This window comes from Ips typographus, linkage group LG2 (assembly GCF_016097725.1).
Source record: "Ips typographus isolate SLU linkage group LG2, UJ_Ityp_2.0, whole genome shotgun sequence".
Taxonomy (NCBI): domain Eukaryota; kingdom Metazoa; phylum Arthropoda; class Insecta; order Coleoptera; family Curculionidae; genus Ips; species Ips typographus.
Window position 1 is genome coordinate 15912410 of NC_138423.1, and position 20265 is coordinate 15932674.

At 32.0% G+C, this 20265-nt stretch overlaps 2 protein-coding genes across 2 annotated transcripts; both read left to right on the plus strand.

The window, feature by feature from the left end:
* The first annotated feature begins 777 nt into the window (after nucleotides 1–777).
* On the plus strand, nucleotides 778–3589 carry LOC145725056 (uncharacterized). Its single transcript, XM_081973634.1, has 5 exons — nucleotides 778–1298; nucleotides 1358–1587; nucleotides 1771–1861; nucleotides 1916–2178; nucleotides 2331–3589. Exons 1-5 carry the CDS (start codon nucleotides 1171–1173, stop codon nucleotides 3005–3007), a joined length of 1389 nt encoding a protein of 462 aa, XP_081829760.1. The 5' UTR covers nucleotides 778–1170; the 3' UTR covers nucleotides 3008–3589.
* Nucleotides 3590–12427: 8838 nt separating this feature from the next.
* On the plus strand, nucleotides 12428–18454 carry HLH3B (Helix loop helix protein 3B). Its single transcript, XM_081973446.1, has 4 exons — nucleotides 12428–13040; nucleotides 13111–13344; nucleotides 13401–13573; nucleotides 17997–18454. The coding sequence occupies exons 1-4, from the start codon at nucleotides 13038–13040 to the stop codon at nucleotides 18346–18348; spliced, it is 762 nt and encodes a 253-aa protein (XP_081829572.1). The 5' UTR covers nucleotides 12428–13037; the 3' UTR covers nucleotides 18349–18454.
* Nucleotides 18455–20265: the final 1811 nt, after the last annotated feature.

The window sequence follows — 20265 nt, forward strand, 5'->3', positions numbered from 1 at the left end:
GCATTCAGTTCTCTCACCTGTTAATATTTTTGGAAACAGTTGGAAATGCTGAAATTGTAAAAGCACGTCGCTTGATCGTGACAAATTGAATGCGCAGCTGGCAACACTATAAAGTTAAGTTGAAACTTGTCAACAACAGTCATGTGACCCGGAAAATGTCGTCTTTAACCTTAAAAAGTCTGTGAATTACATTTAAACAGTTGGGAAAGATAAAATTGTTAAAGCACGTCACGTGATTGTGACAATTAAAACTCGCAGCTGGCAACACTGTAAAGTAAAGTTGAAACTTGTCAACCACAATCATGTAATCCGGAAAATGTCGTTACTTAGAAAAGGCCAATGAATAAAAAAATACAGCAGGAAGGAGCAATAGCAATCAAAGAGGGGGACAAAAATCGTTCAGTATGGCGGCCGTAAACTGTCAGAAAATCAGTGACGATAATCAATCTGCTGTTGCCCACTATTCACAAATCCACTCTTCAATAATAATTCTACTAATTTAAGTTTGCAAAAATTAACCTTTAACGGAACGAAAAACAAACGAAACAAAAACAACAAATCTTTGCGGTTTTTAGCTAACTTCACATACCACAATACTCTTTTCCGACTAACTTCGGAAGTTTCATTCAATTGCGCAGTAGGCGAATATGGGGGACAAAGATGGCGACTTCCGTCTCGGTCGCTTAATGCACAAACGGGGTATTTGCTACCTCCTGATATTTGTTCTTTTTGCTCGAAGGCAAAGGCTGTAGAGCTCGAATCAGATGAGAAAAGGCCACCGCATCATCAATGACGCAGTTTTTAAAATTATTTCTTTCTCCTTCTACAGTTGCCGTCGCATTAGATATAATCAGAGGCGTCCTATTAAAATATTCCCGAAAATAAATTCTTAAGCGGTCAAAAAGCCACTTGGCAACGTAGTACGGTTTTTTACTTGGGCACAATTAAAACAAATGCGGGTGCGGCCAGGGACAGATGGACCCTTTTACATGCTTTTACTAGCCGGCACTCTAAACGATGTTGCCAAGTTTAAAAAAATGTAGTGGCGGACAGGTTGAGTTTAAAAATTAGGTTAGGTTAGTTTCCGTTTTAGTCTGGTGTTTTGGTTGTATTGTTGATGGTCGCAGTTTGAGTTCACGTGTTATAAGTAAAAATCGTTAATTTGTCATAATGTCTCCAAAAAAGATTGGGAAGAAAGGTGTTGTGATACACAGCCAAGGGCGTGAAATTGTAAGTAACGTCTTAGAATTTATGAAGAAAGAAGCAGAAGGAGTTTCCATTCCTTTGAAAAACTACAGGTATTGTCTTTGATTAAAAACGACGAAAACGTTGAATAATATAATAAATATCATTTTAGAGAGAGAACTATAGCAGCTACAGGGGTGTCTAGATCTACTGTGCAGAAGATATCTAGAGAAGCACTACATGTTGAATGGGGAGGGCCAAGCTCATCATTTCAGACTCCTACAAAGAAGGGACAGATTAAAAAATTAAAATTGGATAACATCAAACCTGATGAAATCAAAAGAATCAGAGAAATTATTTATGATTTCTATATTCTTGAGAAAAAACTTCCAACATTAAAAGGTAAGTTTATAATACATTAGGTATACCTACAGAGTCTTCAGAGTTTTTCTAGCAGAACTTACCATGTTTTTTACAATTAAATGTAAGCCTAGTTTGCTATATGTATAAACCTTGATAATGTGTTAATTGAAAATTTAAAACAACAAAATTTAGACTAAAATGGGATTATTTTTTATCTTACAGGTATTTTGCAAAAAATTATTGACCAGCAAATCTTGACTGAATCCATTAGTGTAAGCAGCTTAGGGCGATTGCTTAAGAACATTGGATTTAAGTATGTTTTACATCTTGGCAATCATGTACATCAAAATAACTTTATCTTTTGTAGGTGGCAGGAGACACCAGACAAAAGAAAATTCTTGTGTGAATCATATGACATTCGCTTAAAACGAATAAATTTTTTAAAAAAATTGGTGCAATACCGCTCAGAAGGTCGCAATATTGTATATACAGATGAGACATACATTCACAGTAGTCAGATTCATGACAAAGGACAAAGGAAACCAATTTCTAAAGGACAACGCCTTATAATAGTGCACGCAGGTGGAGAAAAAGGATTTATTGAAAATGGATTGCTTATATTTAAGTCAGGTAATATTTATGTACACCTCAAACCTACTTAAGTACTTCCTCCTGCTTAAATAAAATAAGTTTATATAACAAGTAATTAATAAGTTTAACCACATTTTACACATCATATAAGACACATAATGTTTGTACTATGATTTTTTTTTTTTTTTTAGGTTTAAAAACAGGAGATTATCATGATGATATGAACCATGAGAATTTCATGACTTGGGTAAAAAAGCAATTGCTTCCTAATTTACCTGACCGCTCAGTCCTTATTATAGACAATGCAGCCTACCACAATGTTACTGTTAACAAAAATATTACAACGGCTACTAAAAAAGGAGATATGTTAAGTTGGCTAGTGGAAAAAGGAATCCCAGCAGATCCTCATTTAACAAAGCCAGAGCTGTATCAAATCATACAAGAAAATAAATTTAGATTTCCTCCACAATATAACTTAGATAGGCTGTTAGAACAACATGGGCATCTTGTGTTGCGTTTACCACCCTACCATCCAGAATTAAACCCAATAGAAAAAATTTGGGCTTTGGTTAAAAATTGGGTAGCAGCTCATAATACCACTTTTAAATTGTCTGATACCGAAGCTTTAACAAAACAAAAATTTCAAGAGGTGTCTGAAAAAGAGTGGTTTGACATTTGCCAGCATGTAAAAAAGTATGAAGAGGAGCTCATAAAAAAAGAGCATATTTTTGATGATACAGTGGACCAGCTTATTTTTACTGTTAACACTGGTTCATCTGACGATAGCGATGAAGATTTTGGTGATGATGATGATGAATGTGATGCCAGTTTATCCGAAGAAGAATTAGGATGCTCACTCCTAGACTAAGTTTTGGATTTTTGTTTTATGTTATGAATTCGTAATTTGTATCTGTATATGTATTTATAAATAAACAAAATTATCAAATTTATAAAAATATATGATTATTAAATTTAACAAAGATAACAAATTTTAAATATTACCTCTTCTTCATGAAACCCTGTATATCAAAAACGATGCAAAGGCAAGCTGAAAGTTACTTTGAGACTTCATTTTCAAGGTCTAGCTGCACTGTAGGACCTTCAAATTAAGAATAATTGAAAAAAGAAACCAGCTGCCTATTTTTATCTTCCAATAATTGATTAATTGCCCCAAGACAATGTTTTTTTGTGGTTAGCATTGCCCTAAGTTAAGTTATATAATTTGGATTTAAACTAATTGGTATTTAATATTCTTCATCAATCATCACCCTGCAGCTACAGCAGAAAAATAATTTGCACAGATCTTTTTAACCGAAACACACTGTATGTTTTTTTAATTTACCCTTTGCTTGTTTTCTTGTTTATTTTTTAAATTAATATTTAAAGAAATGGGACCAGAGACCTAGGCCAATTTTGTTCTCAAAGCGTCAATATTATGTATGTATATGTATTTGGTTTGTTTTATAAAACCTACTTACCTATCCTGTTTTAATACAATTTATGAAATGAAAAAGCAAAAACTACACCTATTTACGTTAATTAAATTTCATTTCACTGAGCAGAGAATAGCACGCCACTGACTCGCTGCATCAACTTGGAAAGTAACGAGAGCAACAATGTTTAAAGCGAGAGGTACAGATAATGTGACATCATCATTTGATGACGCCTGTGGCCTTTTCTTAGGTGATTCGATCTCTAAATTACATTTAAAAAGGTGGAAAAAGCTGAAATTGTTAAAGAACGCCACTTGATCGTGACAATTAAAATTCGCAGCTGGCAACACTGTAAAGTAAAGTTGAAACTTGCCAACAGCAGTCATGTGATCCGAAAAACTTTAACCTTGGGAAGCCTGAAAATTACAATTAAACAGTTGGAAAAGCTGAAATTGTAAAAGAACGCCACGTGATCGTGACAATTAAAATTCGCACCTGGCAACACTGTAATGTAAAGTTGAAACTTGTCAACAACAGTCATGTGACCCGGAAAATGTCGTCTTTAACATTGAAAAGCCTGTAAATTACATTTAAACAGTTGGGAAAGCTGAAATTGTAAAAGCACGTGACGTGACCGTGAAAATTTATATCTCCAGCTGGCAACACTGTGAAGTTAAGCTGAAACTTGTCAACCACAGTCATGTGACCCGGAAAATGTCATCTTTAACCTTGAAAAGTTTTTAAAACACATTCAAACAGTTGGGAAAGCTGACATATAGTATTGTAAAAGCACGTCACGTGTTCGAGACAATAATTTAAATTTGCAGCTGACAACACTGTAAAGTAAAGTAGAAACTTGCCAACAACAGTCATGTGACCCGGAAAATGTCGTCTTTTACTTAGAAAAGTCTGTAAATTACATTTGAACAGATGGAAAAGCTGGAAATTGTAAAAGCAAGTCACGTGATCGTGACAATTTGAATTTGCAGCTGACAACACTGTGAAGTTAAGATGAAACTTGTCAACCACAGTCATGTGACCCGGAAAATGTCGTCTTTAACCTTGAAAAGTTTTTAAAATACATTTAAGCAGTTTGGAAAGCTGACATATTGTAAAAGCACGTCACATGTTCGAGACAATAATTTAAATTTGCAGCTGACAATACTGTAAAGTAAAGTTGAAATTTGTCAACAACAGTCATGTGACCCGGAAAATGTCGTCTTTTTCTGAGGGAAGTCATACAAATTACATACAACAGTTGGAAATGCTGAAATTGTAAAAGCATGTCTCTTGATCGTGAATTCGCTGTCAATTTAGGTTAAAATCCCAAGACCATAATTGAAACATTTTTAAATTGATACCAAATTGTCAAAATTAACAAAATAAAGAAAAACTTTTCCAAGCAACAGTTTGGCCTAAAAATCTGAATTTTGTACTTACCTATAATATTTTCATAACATTATCTTCAATTATATAGTTTTGTCATGGTTTTCAAGTTAAAAACAGATGATTAATCTTTTTAAAAATGACCTACATTAACCAAATTAGGTACATAGTGTCAATTTAGATTAAATTTGTCAGTTTTAAAAAATCACAATTATAATAACGTACTAAATCGTGGTTATTTTTACCACTTTTGTAATATTTGACAATTTTGACATCATCATTTTAAGTTTCTAAAGTCAAGTTTTAATAATACCTTTTTTATAATTTTAAGTAAAATTTTAATTTCTGATTTCATTATTTAAAGTCTATCTGTCTGTTATCTTTATTAGTTAGAACTGGGACAAATTAAATAGAAAATAATTTAATAGGTCTTCATTGCCAAAGTTGCCATTTTGGCAATCAATGACAAAAAGCTATTATTTTGAAGTTATAGAACAATCAAAGTTGCATTTTAGTATTATTTTTTTGTAGCCAAAACGTTATTTTGTAAAATAAATCTAAAATTATTGCTTTTCAGATTCACGATAGACGACGAAAGTATTATGAAGAATTTGAATTGTATTTTAAAAAACTCTTGAAATTGAGTTTATACAAAATTATCTTGGTTATTTGCCTAAAAGGAATTGCATCAGTATTTCTATATCAGTTATATTTTTTCATTCACAAGTCGAAGTAGTTGTCAATCTTTTTCGGTTATCGCTTTATGTTATACAGTGTGGAACAAATGGAATAAATTCGATAACGAATAAATGAGAGCGTGTTGGGAAAAACGCTTGGACACGTCGATTTGTATTTTTAGATGCGCATTTATTAAAAAAAAATAAAAATTATATAGGGTGTGTCATGTGACAGTGGCCGATATACTAACTTTCTTATTTTAAATACAACCCCCTGTATATTATTAGTTTTTTGGATTCTTCAGAAAATTCTAGACATAATTCATGTATAATGTCCCATACCTATCTTCAACTGTTTCGGAAATATTAAGTGTTTTCAGATGTATTACAACAATTAACATTAAAAAAAGAAAATTATTTTATTTCACAAATTCGCTACATTACACTCAATACTTATTTTCACGGACATTTTGAACATCTCTTACATTGAAATTAATGTTCTTTTGTTCTTTTTTACATTATTTGTGAAATAAAATAATTTTCTTTTTTTAATATTAATTTTAGTAATACATCTGAAAACACTTAATATTTCCGAAACAGTTGAAGATAGGGATGGGACATTGTACATGAATTATGTCTAGAATTTTTTGAAGAATCCAAAAAAATTATAATATACAGGGGGTTGTATTTAAAATAAGAAAGTTGGTATCGGCCACTGTCACATGACACACCCTATATAATTTTTATTTTTTTTTAATAAATGCGCATCTAAAAATACAAATCGACGTGTCCAAGCGTTTTTCCCAACACGCTCTCATTTATTCGTTATCGAATTTATTCCATTTGGCTGTTCCACACTGTATAACTTATAGTGGATAAAATAAACGTATTCCAAACAATCTAATTTAAAAGTTATATTAAAGCATTAATTTCTTATGCCCTTTATAACAAACATTAAGATAAATACTTTCATAGTTTTTTACATACACACACTCAGGTTAGGTCCTTATTGGAACTATTAGTAAATACAGAAAGTAAGATGGACTTCAAATCCTAATTTGAGTGAAGTATTGAGGGTGATTATCAATTTAACATGATCTCTGAATTCCGCTCTTAAACTACTCTGCTTTTGCAATGTTTTAAAAGGAAAATAACGCCAAATATCTTTCTTGTACATTAAAATATGGAAACTAACTAGATTGCTTTCTGATACAAATGGTGCTATTCCTAACTAGCATATTGAGCTCATACCTTTGCGTAAAATACAGTCTTTCAGTTTTGTTATTAAATATTGTACTCAAAAAAACATTTCTTACGTATGTTATGCCAGGAAGGAAAGTTTGTCATTGTTTTATCAAAAACTAAGTAAATTGTTGCAAACTTTTAGAACATTATTTCTATAAATTTTTTTTTTGTCTATAAAATGTTTTGTTCTAACTTTTTTTATCATCTTCGTGGGAACAAGAGAGGCGAACCAACAAGCTAATCCTTATTCTAATTTGCTGTGGCACGCGTTTTTAATCCCCTCATCCAAATTAATTGGAGCTCAAGCACCAAAAAAGATCTGAACGGAAGATTAAAAAACCAACGAGGGTCGAAATGACTTTTGCACCCCATCTAACACCCCGTCATTATGATTATGGGAAACTATTTATTTTCTATTAGTGAATCAAAAAAAATCTGTTAAATTCATTGTAATTTAAATTTGATAAGTATTTTATTATTATTTAAATTATGATTGGTGCAGATAAAAACAATGCTACGATATTTCAACTTAAAAGTCTGAAAGTAAGAATTCTTTGAGAAGAGGATAAGTAATTCAAAGGTTAATCCATTGTAATTATTGTACTTATGGTATTTAGTTTTCTCTTTTTCTACTCTATAGTTAGATACAATACTAGTGGTAAGAGCATTTTGGTACCATTGCCGTGTTTAATAATTTAGAATAGTTAATTGTATTTCAGAAATTGTTAACTGCAATTCAGAAAGTTTTAATTCAGCTTAATTTTTAACCTAAATTGTTTTATTTTTTTCATATTCATTCATTGTATTATTATAGTATATGACGTAACTAGTGCTGTAAGAAGCATTTTACGCACGATATGGATAAAGTTCCAGGACTGCGTAAAATGCCTTAGATCACGTGTGACGTACTAAACTTTACCTACGACCAAATGGAAAGTCCTGTTTTCGCAATTCATTCAGATAATTCAGAGTGACTTTTCATTAAAAAGTATATTTTCAACGTATTGACATCATATTTGTACTAATCATAGGTATTATTCCACTAAAGAAAAAAATAATAACGTAATAAAAAAAATTCACAAATTATGTTACTTTAATAATTATTAGTGTTGCTTTTAAAATAATTATTTATGGTGACATTGCAGTTATTAAGAAGAAAGGGAAAACTTTCAGTAATATTACTTGATGTGTTTGCTATTGCAGATAATATTCTAGACGAAGTGGTAGTTACTTTAAACTGTATGAACAATGCATTACGCGATGATCTCCATCTAATATACTCTGATAAAGGAAGATATGTAAACAAAATCAATTTTTCCTAGCATTAGAGCGATAGTTTGTGACGGATCTTAAAACTGTGCGCTTTTTTTACAGCTGTGCGTTTTTTCTACAACTGTGCGTAAAGAGGTTCATTATGTAACGGAAAACTATGCGTAATTAGCTATTTACACTGAGGTCGTAGGTAAAGTATATTAATTTATTTAAGTGTCTTGGAGTTTCAGCTTTGGTAATGTTATCTATAGATAATGTATTTTATGGAATTGCCTTTCAATGTTCTGAACTTCATTTGATGGTTTCCGAATTTAAATTGATTTTTTCCTAATTTCACTTGATGGTTTCTGAATTGCAGTTCCTTATTCTGAATGAATCTCACTTGGCTTTTTCTGAACTACATTTGGAAATGGTGTAGTGTAATGCATCATTAGCATACCAGTCGTTGATAAAAGTATTATTATTAAGGTCCGGACTAAAAAGCATTAAAATCGTGAAAAAAGCACTTAAGAAGCAAAACAATTTTCTTTAAAAAAGCATAAAAATCTGTAAAAACGCTTGAAAAAGCACAAAACTTTTTCAGAAATGCAATTTTTAATTTTTTTACATATTTTATATTGTTCTAATCGCACTTTCTTTGCTGATTGCTTAATTTATTTTCTCTAATAATAAGATCTCAAAAAAAAATAAACAAAAATTAAACGTCATCCTCATACAGAAACAGGTAAACTAACTTCGAACTTTGAATAAGTTGACAACTTTGACGTAACTTTACGTTACTGTAAATTCCGGTAACTGTCTTTATAAATACCGTGATACGTTAATACCGTTTTAACAAACGCATTTTTGATAAATAACGTAAAAAATAACGGAAATACAGTCCAAAGAACTTTCTATTATTAATTTGATGTGTTGATATTTATACATATACTCAAAGGTACATATTTTTGTGTACTCAGCTGAGTAGATTGATTTCATTATACTGTTGGTGAGAAACTACAGAGCTATTGCAACTGTAAATAAAGCTATACAAAATAGAACCATACAAAAAATAGTAGCAAATAAGCACAAAAAACTAAAATAAACGCAAAAAAATGTGTTTTTGCATAATTCGTTCAGATTAAATGTCAAAAATTGGTTGCTTTTCTGATTTACAAAAGGCAAAATGCCCAGAAATTCTATCGAATAAAAAATAGCTAAAAACCACTTGCAGTCACCTTAAAATGAAAGATTTTTCTGGTAATTGCTCTATCTCAAACTATACATTTTTCTAAAAATGATTACTGTTGAACATATTATACATAATTATTATTGTTATTGAAATGCACTGTAACTAAACGAAAATGTACCACTCATAAAATAGAATTTATTATTGTCTGTCATTAAAACAAACAAATCAAGAATCACTTTCCCAGAAGTCACCATAATAGATAACCACCCTGGTTCAAACAGTGTTTACCTAATTTGGATGCACACTTGAACCTAATGTGGTGACAAAGGGTATTTTGACACTTCAATATGCCTCCGCATAAATTGGGGTGGAGCACATGACACCCCGAATAGGCTGCTTAGGGGGGCAGAAACAGAGGCAACGATAACAAAATTCTCATTCTAGAGTTATACACTACACTAATATGTAGTTTTTAAAGCAACCCCTTAGCGTAATAAATACTTAGAAATAACAGTTAATAAGTTTAGTGTATACTCTGTTACTTTCTGCTCAAACTTTAGAGCAATCACTTATGAAGGCAATGTTACTCTAAATCTCCGAACTCTGCCATACAGATTCTCCCTTAATTTGGGCTTATGGGATTTCAATAACAACACCAATATCTGTCCGAAGCTGATACCAGCCCTAATCGAGATAAAAATATTCTCATGAATGTATTAGCCCGGAAATATTGGCTTTTAAGGCTGATTTGGTGTTTGCTTTTATTGAGGGCGGTCCTAGAGGGACTGGGCAATTTTTTTCATAAAGTTTAGGGGTGAAAACTTAAACGTTGTACTTTATTACAAAATAAAAGTGTATGCCGGGTGATTTATTATTGTTATAAAGTCACGTGTTAAGGTAATAAAAAACAGATTGGAAATGTGGTTCTGCGATACAAACCGTGCTGAGAACGGTTTCAGGGGGATAAGCATAAAAGTGAATACAGTTTTTTTATTTTCAACTCTATATGAACTTACTAAAAGCAGATTAACTATTAGAATTACTATTAAAACCAGTTTCCATAATCGACTCCGATTTTAAAATATGTAGGTCTAAAATATTGCTTAAGGTGAATGGTCAGTATTGTAAATTCCATCGAAATAAACCAACATTGCTTATGGGTTCTTCATCTAACAAAATTATTAATTACGTTTGTTATCGATAATTTTAGTTAACATTTTATGAAATTCAAAGTAAAGTTTTATCAGTTTAAAGTAATTTTTGTTTAATTTCCTTAAACTGGGTACTTATTACTAAATGTTGGTTTCTAAACTGTCTTCTTCTTCCATGAACAAGATTGTTGAGAGAACCCCTTTAGTAGAATTCCCATGAATGACAGCATATTACCCTAAGCCCTTTAAAATATTGTTATCCCTAAAGCACGGGTCACATTAGGCTGCTGTTGGGACAAGAGGAGGTGGACTCCATCACTCCATTTTATTAGATTGACATTTGAAACTGGATCATCCTGTACAGTGGTAAGTTTACCTTTTACTTTTAACACTACAACTGTTTGGAAATGAACGTCTTTGAGACATGGAACAGGCTGGTAAAATCGTATACTATACTTGATGAAAATATTCATTACTGTCGAGTTAAAATAATTTCCGGAAACATTTTGAATATTTCCTATCTTATACTGTAATAGACTATTATAAAACTTCATTTAATGGTAGTAACAAAAAATCAGTAGATATGCATATTAATGTTGAGGTTCATAATTTGTCGAAATTAGAGGATTTTAACAAAAAGCTCTTCAAAGATGCAGGACAAGTAGTAGACAATAAATTGTGTAAAGTGTAACCTGTAAGCAATGCGAATTATAAAAAAAACTTCATTTATCGACTACAATTTTTAAGTACTAAAGTGTTGCTGCTAATAGTTAAGAACGTAACAATAATGTTGTATATCTAATCAAGAATGACTGCAAGCTTGTGTAAATGGTATTGTTTTAAGTAAACTGTATTTTCTAAGTTGTAAATCAAGGTTGGATTTAATAAAACCACTTTATTGTTTATTTTACCTGCCAAACATAATTGGAGTGAGTTTTAAAGAAAAAGTTAAGTGCCCAACAAACTAAAATTTCGGGAGAATTCAGGACTACAAAATTTAGACAGTTTCCTGCAAAATTTCCGTAACTCTATTCGTTTCCGAGATATTCGAAACTATTGAAATTTTTTAGCAAATTGCTAACAATTTTTCGTCATTTTTGAAGTTTCCATGTTCAAATGTTTGTCTTAAACTGTTCTTTTACCTCGTGCTAACAGCAACATGTTGTGTATGTTTACAGAGTGTTCAAAAAAAATAGTTAAATGAAATGGTAATTCTCTGCCAGTAATGATCGCGTTTACCCGGTTTTAAATGGGTGTAAATTCAGCCTACTGGATGCGGAAAGCCATTCTAAATATTTTTTGCTTTCTTTCAACATTTATGTAATAGTATAAAATTTGAAAATTTTATATCTCCATAATTTTTGGTATTTCAGCGACTGAAAAAACTCAATATGTTCGTTTTGTGCTGCTGTTTTCATCTCGTGCTAACAGGAACGCAATTGAACATATACAGGGCGTTCAAAAAAAAAAAAAAACGTTTAAATTTGAAATTGCCCTGCCAGTTGTGACAGCGTTTACCCGGTTCTAAGTGGGTGTAAACTCAGCCCTTTGTGTTCAGAAAGCTATTTTAAACATTTTTGCTTTTTTTCAAAAGCCGTTCTGTACAAAGCTCAGTGTGTTTGTACTGCTATGTGTTGTAACTACTCTTTTACCTCGTGCACAAACGATTTAACATATACAGGGTGTTTAAAAAACAAAAAAATATAATTCATAAATAATTATAATCTAATTAAGTCTGCCAGTTGTGACTGCGTTTACATGGTTTTAAGTGGGTCTTATGGACGCAGAAAGTTATTCTAAACGTTTGTGGTCTAATTCAGTATTTCCGTAACTCCAACCTTTAAGGAAATATTCGACTTTTTTCGTTTTAAAAATTTTCAAAATTCTGCAGACCTGCTCTTTCATTTCGTGCAAACCGCAACATAATTGAACACTTTTCCAGAAACAATTAAATTTGATATTAATGCTCTGCCAATTGTAAATGCGTTTACACGGTTTTAAAAGGAAGTAAACCTAGTCCACTGGGTACAGATTGTTACTCTAAATACTTTTGTTCTTTTGCAAATTTTCCGTAACTCTACCACTTTCGAGACATTTAACTTTTTTCTTTTTTTTTAAACTCTGACATCAAAACAATGTTGGTTATTGTTTTTTTATGGAAAAATTAGATTTTTTTTTATTTTAGTCTCCATACAACTAAATTCAGCTCTTATTCTCTGTTCATATTAAATCCAAATCTAAAATCAATTATTAATACATCATAAACCACCCTCCTCTCTGGCAATAAAGGTGCCAGAAGGGCGGTCCTAAACAAATCCCGATCCACCCCCATCGCGGCAATTTCCATTCTCTGATTGGCCAAAAGAGGGTGCCTGGATTCTGCTGATAAGGACCGCGTCGAGGATGTGTGATGCTGATATCACAAATTGTTATTCCGGTCATTTCCGTTTAGGAAAGTTGAAAGTTTCGACCATAGTTCGTGTGTGCGTTGTGCTGGTGATTTTACTTTAAATAATGTAGTTGGACAAGTGTTTTCATTATTTTGCGATATTTGAAATACAAAATGGTAAATATTTTGTTGACTTACAACTCATAATAAAAAAAAAATAATTTTCAACAAATATTGACTCACTCAGCCTCTCATAACAACAATGGCTGAAAAACACTCTCAAGATGGGTTTGGAGAGTGTTCAGGTCCAGGTGACAATATGGATTACGCCATGACCACCATTTCTCCACCTGGGCGTAAACCCCTTGAAAACGACTCCATGTCCGACGACGATGATTTTTCTGATGAATTTTCATTGGTGGATAGTGACGATGAAAGACGATTCGATTTCAACAGATACTCACCGCACAATTCAATTCAAGTAATACCGAATTTTCTCGCCCTTAAATAAATGTTAAAATGTAAAATTAATTTCAGCCCCCAAAAGAATTACATCATCGGGGATTTGTAAAGAAAATATTTACGAACAGCCGCGAAAGATGGAGGCAGCAAAATGTCAGCGGAGCTTTTGCGGAATTAAGAAAATTGGTGCCCACTCATCCCCCTGATAAGAAACTTTCTAAAAATGAAATTTTAAGAATGGCTATAAGGTAGGTGATTAATAAGTCACGTTGTATAAATAACTATTAAGTAATCCCAAAAAATCTGTTGATAACAAAAAAATGGGTAAACAAAGCGGAAACAGTAGACTCTCCCACTTTTAGCAAGGTTAGAAATTAAATGCATATTATTATACAGGGTGGTCCAGTTTTAAATGTCAATAATTCATCAATCCATAGCCAATTAAAAAGTAAGTTGACATTCATTATATCATTTTCCTGAAAAGTGCTTTCTAAGGAAAATACAGCCCTTCAAATTTCTGTTTAAAAAATCGGTTTTTTTTGTCATAACTGTCAAACCGTTGGAGCAATTTATTGATCAAATTTGGAACAAGCACTTTATTACACGTTATTACGGTCAAAGACCCAAAACTAACCCAACCCAAGTTAAATATTGTCTTGGAAACGGAAAATTCACTTAAGAAGTTTAAAAAATATTATTGTAGCCAGTTTTCATAGTTTCCAGACAAACTAAAAGACTTTAGTTTTGAAAATTGAATTAGAAAAGATAAAAATTTCAGAAGCTTAAAAATTGTGTTTGTAACCAGTTTTCATGCAAATCGAGAGACTTTAATACTGAAAATTGACTTGTAGACATAAAAACTACTTTTTCAATAATTTGTTACTACAAATTCATACATTTAAACCTTAAAAATTGACTTGAACCCCAAAATGTGACTGAACTAATGAAAAGTGACATCAGAAGCTTAAAATTTGCATTTGAAGTAAGTTTTCATAATTTGAAGACAAATTTCAATATTTTAGTCTTGTAAATAGTCTTAGATGCAGGACATTGACATTAGATTCATGAAAATTGTCTTAAAAACTAACTTTTCGTGCTTTTTACTTTGCTTTTCATTTTCTTCGAATTCTGGACTATTTTTAGTGCTTCAAAACTGCTTTCAGCTTGGAAAATCGAGTTTCAAGACTATCTTCACCAAGTTATTGACATAGCAAACTTAAAAAACAATTTTTACATTCTTCATAGACTTAAAATGGCATTCCAAGCTTTGTCACTATTAAATCGACTTCTAGACACCTCAGTGCTAAAAATTCGGGTATTTCTTAATAAACTAGACTGTTTTTAGTGTTTTAAGGCTGTTTTCAGTGCCTCAAATCGAGTTTCAAGACTATCTACAAAGTTTTTGACTTATCAGGCCTAAAAACCAGTTTGTCCACTGACCATAGTCTTGAAAATGTTATTTCAACTATTAAATTGACTTCTACACTCATAGGTGCAATAAATTGTAGCATCTCTAAGAAATTCAGACTGTTTTTAGTGCTTTTTAAGACTGAAAAATCGAGTTTAAGACTATTTCCAAAAGTCAAGTTTCTTCAGTAATAAAAGTAAAAAAATTTGGTACCAAATGCTACAATATTAGTCTTGAGAACTAATTTTTAGAAATAAAATAAAGTCTTGAAAATATACTTTTGGACTCTCTTTAGTCCTAGTAAGGTCCGTTCTAGCATTAAAAGTCAACTTTTAGTAGTAAAAAATGAGTTTCATGCACAATACAATCTTTGTCTAGATTTCCAGACTTTTTTTAGTTCTTGAATGCCAGTTTCAGACACTCAACCAGGATGGCAGTCTGAGAAAGCGAATCATATAAGACCATTCCTAGTAGTAAAAAGCAAGTTTTTAGACTATTGAGTACAAATTTGGACTTTCACAAGTCTTGAATGTTCAGTTTTAAACTATAAAACGATTTTTGAAATGGAAATTTGGAGGACTGTATCTTCCTTAGGAAACGTTTTGCAGAAAAATGACATAATGCAAGTCAACTTATTTTTTGATTAGCTATCAAATGGTGAATTATTGACACTTAAAACTGGACCACCCTGTATAGCAGATAAACAATAATAACAGTAATCCTAATATCAAAGTACTTTCTGATTGTTTAAACCGTAAATATAATGCTCTTAAAAAACTGGCGTAATGGTAAATACACGGCTCTATAAATGAGTATTAACAGAAAGAAACATACAAAACCTATATGTAGTAAACCAATCAAATTAATTGATATAGTTCAAACTGACAAAGACTGAAATTAAAGCGCTAATTAGTAAATGTTTTTTTGTATAAAACTTTCATTTATATAACTTACACTTTCTAAAAGTTAAAGATAGACAAGGATGCAATCTAAAATTTGACCGTTTCTCTAATTTTGCGGTGTGTGTAGTTCAGATGGTTTTTTTCTGACATTTGATGGTAAATATGTTTATATTTCAGTGTTCCTATTAAGTTTAATGACAAATATATCGATGACCATTATAGACATAAGACATGATACATAAAACCTATCTGAAATTCAATACAGAATTCCAAAATGTAAACCTTAAGTTGATGATAACTTTTTTTAGGGTTACCCTGTATACATGAAATTCTCTGAAAGAGAAACGCAGTCATAAATAACCATCGACATGTCCAAAGGTTTCCATACATTTGCTTCATACTGTATAATGAACATTAATTATTAGGTTGTATAACCCTGAAGTAGATTTTAGGGACCACAAAAAATTCCAAACTTTATCAAGTGTCTATGAAGTCTTAGAAATCACCTGCAGTGTCAAAAAGTGTCTGAAAATTGTAATCATCTGACTATAAGTAGGTACTCTCTTTTTCGAGTGACTTCTAACTGTTAAAACTATAATCATTTTGACAATCAGTCAATATCACATTTAAGTCGCTGAACAGAGAGTAGTAGTTTATCAACTTTAGTGACTACTCTCTTCATCATGTGTCCGAGAGACCGTAAAATAAAGGAATAACATATTGAGAAAGGTTTTGCAGCAAATAGGAGGTAGAATGAAAAAAGCTTTTAGAAACTTGGATATTAGAAAAACTCTCTGAAGTAGAACTGCAACATTAAATGAACTGAACTCACTTTATAAAGAAGATTTTGGATCAAAATAGAGATAGTTACTGTGCCTTGGAGAACGTGAATAAATAGAATGGATAACAAATTATACTCATTTGACACCCTTCAAGTAGGTGCTTAATAATTTTCTCCAAGTGTGGTGAATGATAGCAAATCATCACAACATGAACTCTGCGTCCATCAAACAGCTGCAGAATCAAAAATATTCCGAATTGTTTGACACTACACAAACAAGAGAATTCAGCATCTAAAGGAATTTCAAGAAACCTAAGAACTTTTTGCAACAAAGTAAAAGTACCAACCATTTATAGTCTTATACGAGTAGAAAACTCCTTGGATAGGAGACTAAAATCGAGAAAGTTCTTCTCCAATCTTTCGAAAACAAAAATAGTGCGGAAATGCTATCATTTGCGCACGCTTGTAGAAAAAACCTTATTCGTTGCTTCACCATTTCATATTTTAGCACAATGAAAAATACCACCCTTTCCAGCCCTCTTTGTTTAAACTTATCCCAGGGTGCGTATTCTTGACACGAGGGAAAGGAATTATCAAGAGAAAAACCTGTAGAATGCGACAGGAACCCGCCATTGTCAGCTTCTTCTGTCACATTCTATCAACACTTCTCTTGAGAATTCCGTTCCCTGCTTTCAAGAATTAGGCCCCTGATAGCCCATTTGGACGGGTGTGGGAAACCGAATTTTGGGCTATAAAATCAACCTGCAATTCGAAACAAACACTCTCTGAAACAAGCTCTCTCAAATTTACCATCACCTAGTAACGCTATCCCAATATGACTGCCAATCAAGTAACAATCCCAAATTTGTCACTTTGAAAGGTACTTTTGCTATTTGCAACCTACCTATATTTTACTCTTTCTCACAAACTAATCCAATACTTCATTACTTCACTTTGAAGGTAAGAGTAACGCAACTTATCTCTGGCTCTGCTAAGGTTCTAGCAGTTTACTCAGCTGCCCTACTCTAGTTTACCTTACCTATTGCTCAAAAATCACTACACACAAGTGTCATAATTTCAAAACTCCAGCACCGCGCAAATCCCTCAACCCAATTGGAGGGTCTCTAGTTTGAGCGCATACAAAATGATTGGTAAGGCAATTTGAACCTTTGACAGAGATCAATGGAGAGAAATCACATTCACCATAACATGAATGATACACTTAAGATCACGACATTTCAACCAATGAAGTAAACGACTAGAGAGAGAGCCTGGCACATTACGTTTGTTCATGTAAATTTAAGAATTTAATTATAAAGATATACTTTGCTAAAGTGAAAATTCTTGTTAAGTGGTCAATTACTAATAGAGTGACCCTATTCAATTGTTGGTATGTACGAGTACATGTAGGTACATAAGTGTTGTGGATTTCAAAACTTTGTTCTTAACACAAACGGTCAATTTCTTTGGCTTATGGCTTTGGAGCCATATTTCTACACCACTTTATTTCAATTCCTTATACTTCCACTTTGTATTTGTTTATGTTATATTATGGTATTGTTTTCTATTTTTTTTTATAGATATATACGTCTTCTTAGCAACGTACTAGAATGGCAGCAAACCAACACCCAAGTAAACATTAAATGCGAAGACCTACACACCATCAACAGATATCACCCTTTCTCATCCAATCACATGGCTAGAAACAGAGCTAGATTAAGACGTAACGTGCTAATTTCCCATCCTTTGCCCATGTGCGATCGAAATGGCAATAATCTGCTTATGATAGCGCCCAACAATCACCTACCCTTAAGAAGACATTTGGGTGGTAACGAAATTCAACGCTACAGGAGAGAAGAAGAAGGAGTTAAAAATGAAAAAGATGACCCGACTGAAAAAGAGGTTGAAAAAACTAATAAGGAAGAAAAGTGAGGATGTTAAAGTAGTTGCCTGTAACTATAACTTGTATACATTTGTTTTAATTTGTTGTATCTAACATCATAACTTAATAAATTAGGCTCGTATAATTAAGTACTAACCTCTAGATATTTCATTAGCATTCCCACGAACATCATAATCAAACGACCAGTTAAAAGCAAGGTGAAGCAACGTATACATACTTACAAAATTCCATCCAAGTGCATTATGAACGCGTTAATAAGCAGGTTTTAAAAACAAATCAGTTTAAGAGTGAGTCAAGATCGCGACACTCCTTAAGAAATTTAAATACTTCCTTTTGCATGTCAGAAAACAGTGATTGTTGACTATTGTACTTTTAGGAAGTCCGTTTCGAAAACCTTGACAAAATTAACAATGAAATTATGAAATTAACTTAAAAAAAAATGTGAAAAAGCATGAAAATTGCAGAGTCTATTCTAATTAAATTGGTACCTTTGACCGTGAAATAATATAACTCCATACTCCATTGTCTGGTTATGTTTTCTTCTTTTAGCACCTCAAATTCAATCAACTCTATTAGCCTATTTAATGGAACATTGCCCAAGGCTGCGAGATGAAAAACAATACGTAATATTACGCGAATAAGTAACAATGTCAACAAAAAACTAGTAAGGAACCGCGTATGATGTAAAACGCATAAGTCAATTAACAATCGGTTTTTTTCGGTCTTGTGAATGAAATTTAGAAATATCAGTCAATTAATTTTGATTTTTTAATGAAACGCAACAACAAAAAATAACACACATTAAAAAAAATAATTAATTTACATTGCATATTTTGTAATGACAATAGAATTTTAGTAGTAGGTCAATTTTTATGTTCTGAATTGTTTCTACTGAAATCGTTTCAGAAGAAGAGTATGCAAAATTAATTTTTAAATAAATTATTATTTAATAATAATGATATGTAAATCAGGAATTAGGCTTTTTTAAAGTATTTAATATGAAACTTACAGGGTGGTTGCAATAGAAATGTTAAAATCAAATACAGGCAATAGAGTAGTTTATTACAATTGTGCAATTCTGTAATTATACAGGATGTCTGTAAAAGGTCAGTAAAAAATCCTATGACATAATCATGACATCAAAATAAGCCGATTTAAAGCAACTTAGTCCGAAATTGTTCCGTCTTCGAGATACAGGGTGGTAAAACTAAAAACTACCTAAATTTTGTAACGTATTATTTTCAAAAAAAATTATTATTATACAAGCATTGCTGAACTATTTAGGTTAATCAGAAGAAGGGATGTTCGCATTATCTCTAACTTAAACCGCTCATTTATGTTTCCAAGAGAAAGATCTTTATTTCAGGAACATTTTTACCAAATTTAATTTTTTTATAATGTTAAGTGCAAGTTTAAATAATTGCATGTTTCACCTATTCGTTATGAATACATAATATCTTGGAAACGGTGTAGGTTATAGTGCTCTAACAACCTGAGGGCATTATAAGCGGGCGTTACTATAACGCCCGCTTAGAACGCCCTGAAACCTTTTTTAATATTAGCAATGGCATTTTTATTCTTTCATGCCATAAAAACTATGTATTTACTATCTTAGAATGCTCTTGACTTTTTGGGTAATAAGCTTTCGTCCAACTTTTGCCATTTTTGTTGTGACTGACAGGACTATCAGTCACAACATTCAGGAAAAATAAACAGTAAACAACATACCTACCGGTAAAGGTATACCTTACTTTTCAATGACAGAAACAGTAAATAATTGCTGAATTAGGTGAAACATAAAACATTGTATGCACCACAGGCGTTAGGGAGAGTATAATGTCCATCAGACGAGGGCCTATTCCCCGAGTGACAGGTTTCGGCCCTCAGGACATTATGTTCCCTCTAACGCCCTTGGTACATAAATAGCTATAATATTGGATTTTAAA

Coding starts and splice junctions, on each gene's coding strand:
- HLH3B (XM_081973446.1), top strand. Junction 13,345..13,400: donor CACCGCACAATTCAATTCAA/GTAATACCGAAT, acceptor AATTAATTTCAG/CCCCCAAAAGAATTACATCA. Junction 13,574..17,996: donor ATTTTAAGAATGGCTATAAG/GTAGGTGATTAA, acceptor TTTTTTTTATAG/ATATATACGTCTTCTTAGCA.
- LOC145725056 (XM_081973634.1), top strand. CDS start 1,171: ATGTCTCCAAAAAAGATTGGGAAGAAAGGTGTTGTGATACACAGCCAA. Junction 1,299..1,357: donor ATTCCTTTGAAAAACTACAG/GTATTGTCTTTG, acceptor ATATCATTTTAG/AGAGAGAACTATAGCAGCTA. Junction 2,179..2,330: donor ATTGCTTATATTTAAGTCAG/GTAATATTTATG, acceptor TTTTTTTTTTAG/GTTTAAAAACAGGAGATTAT.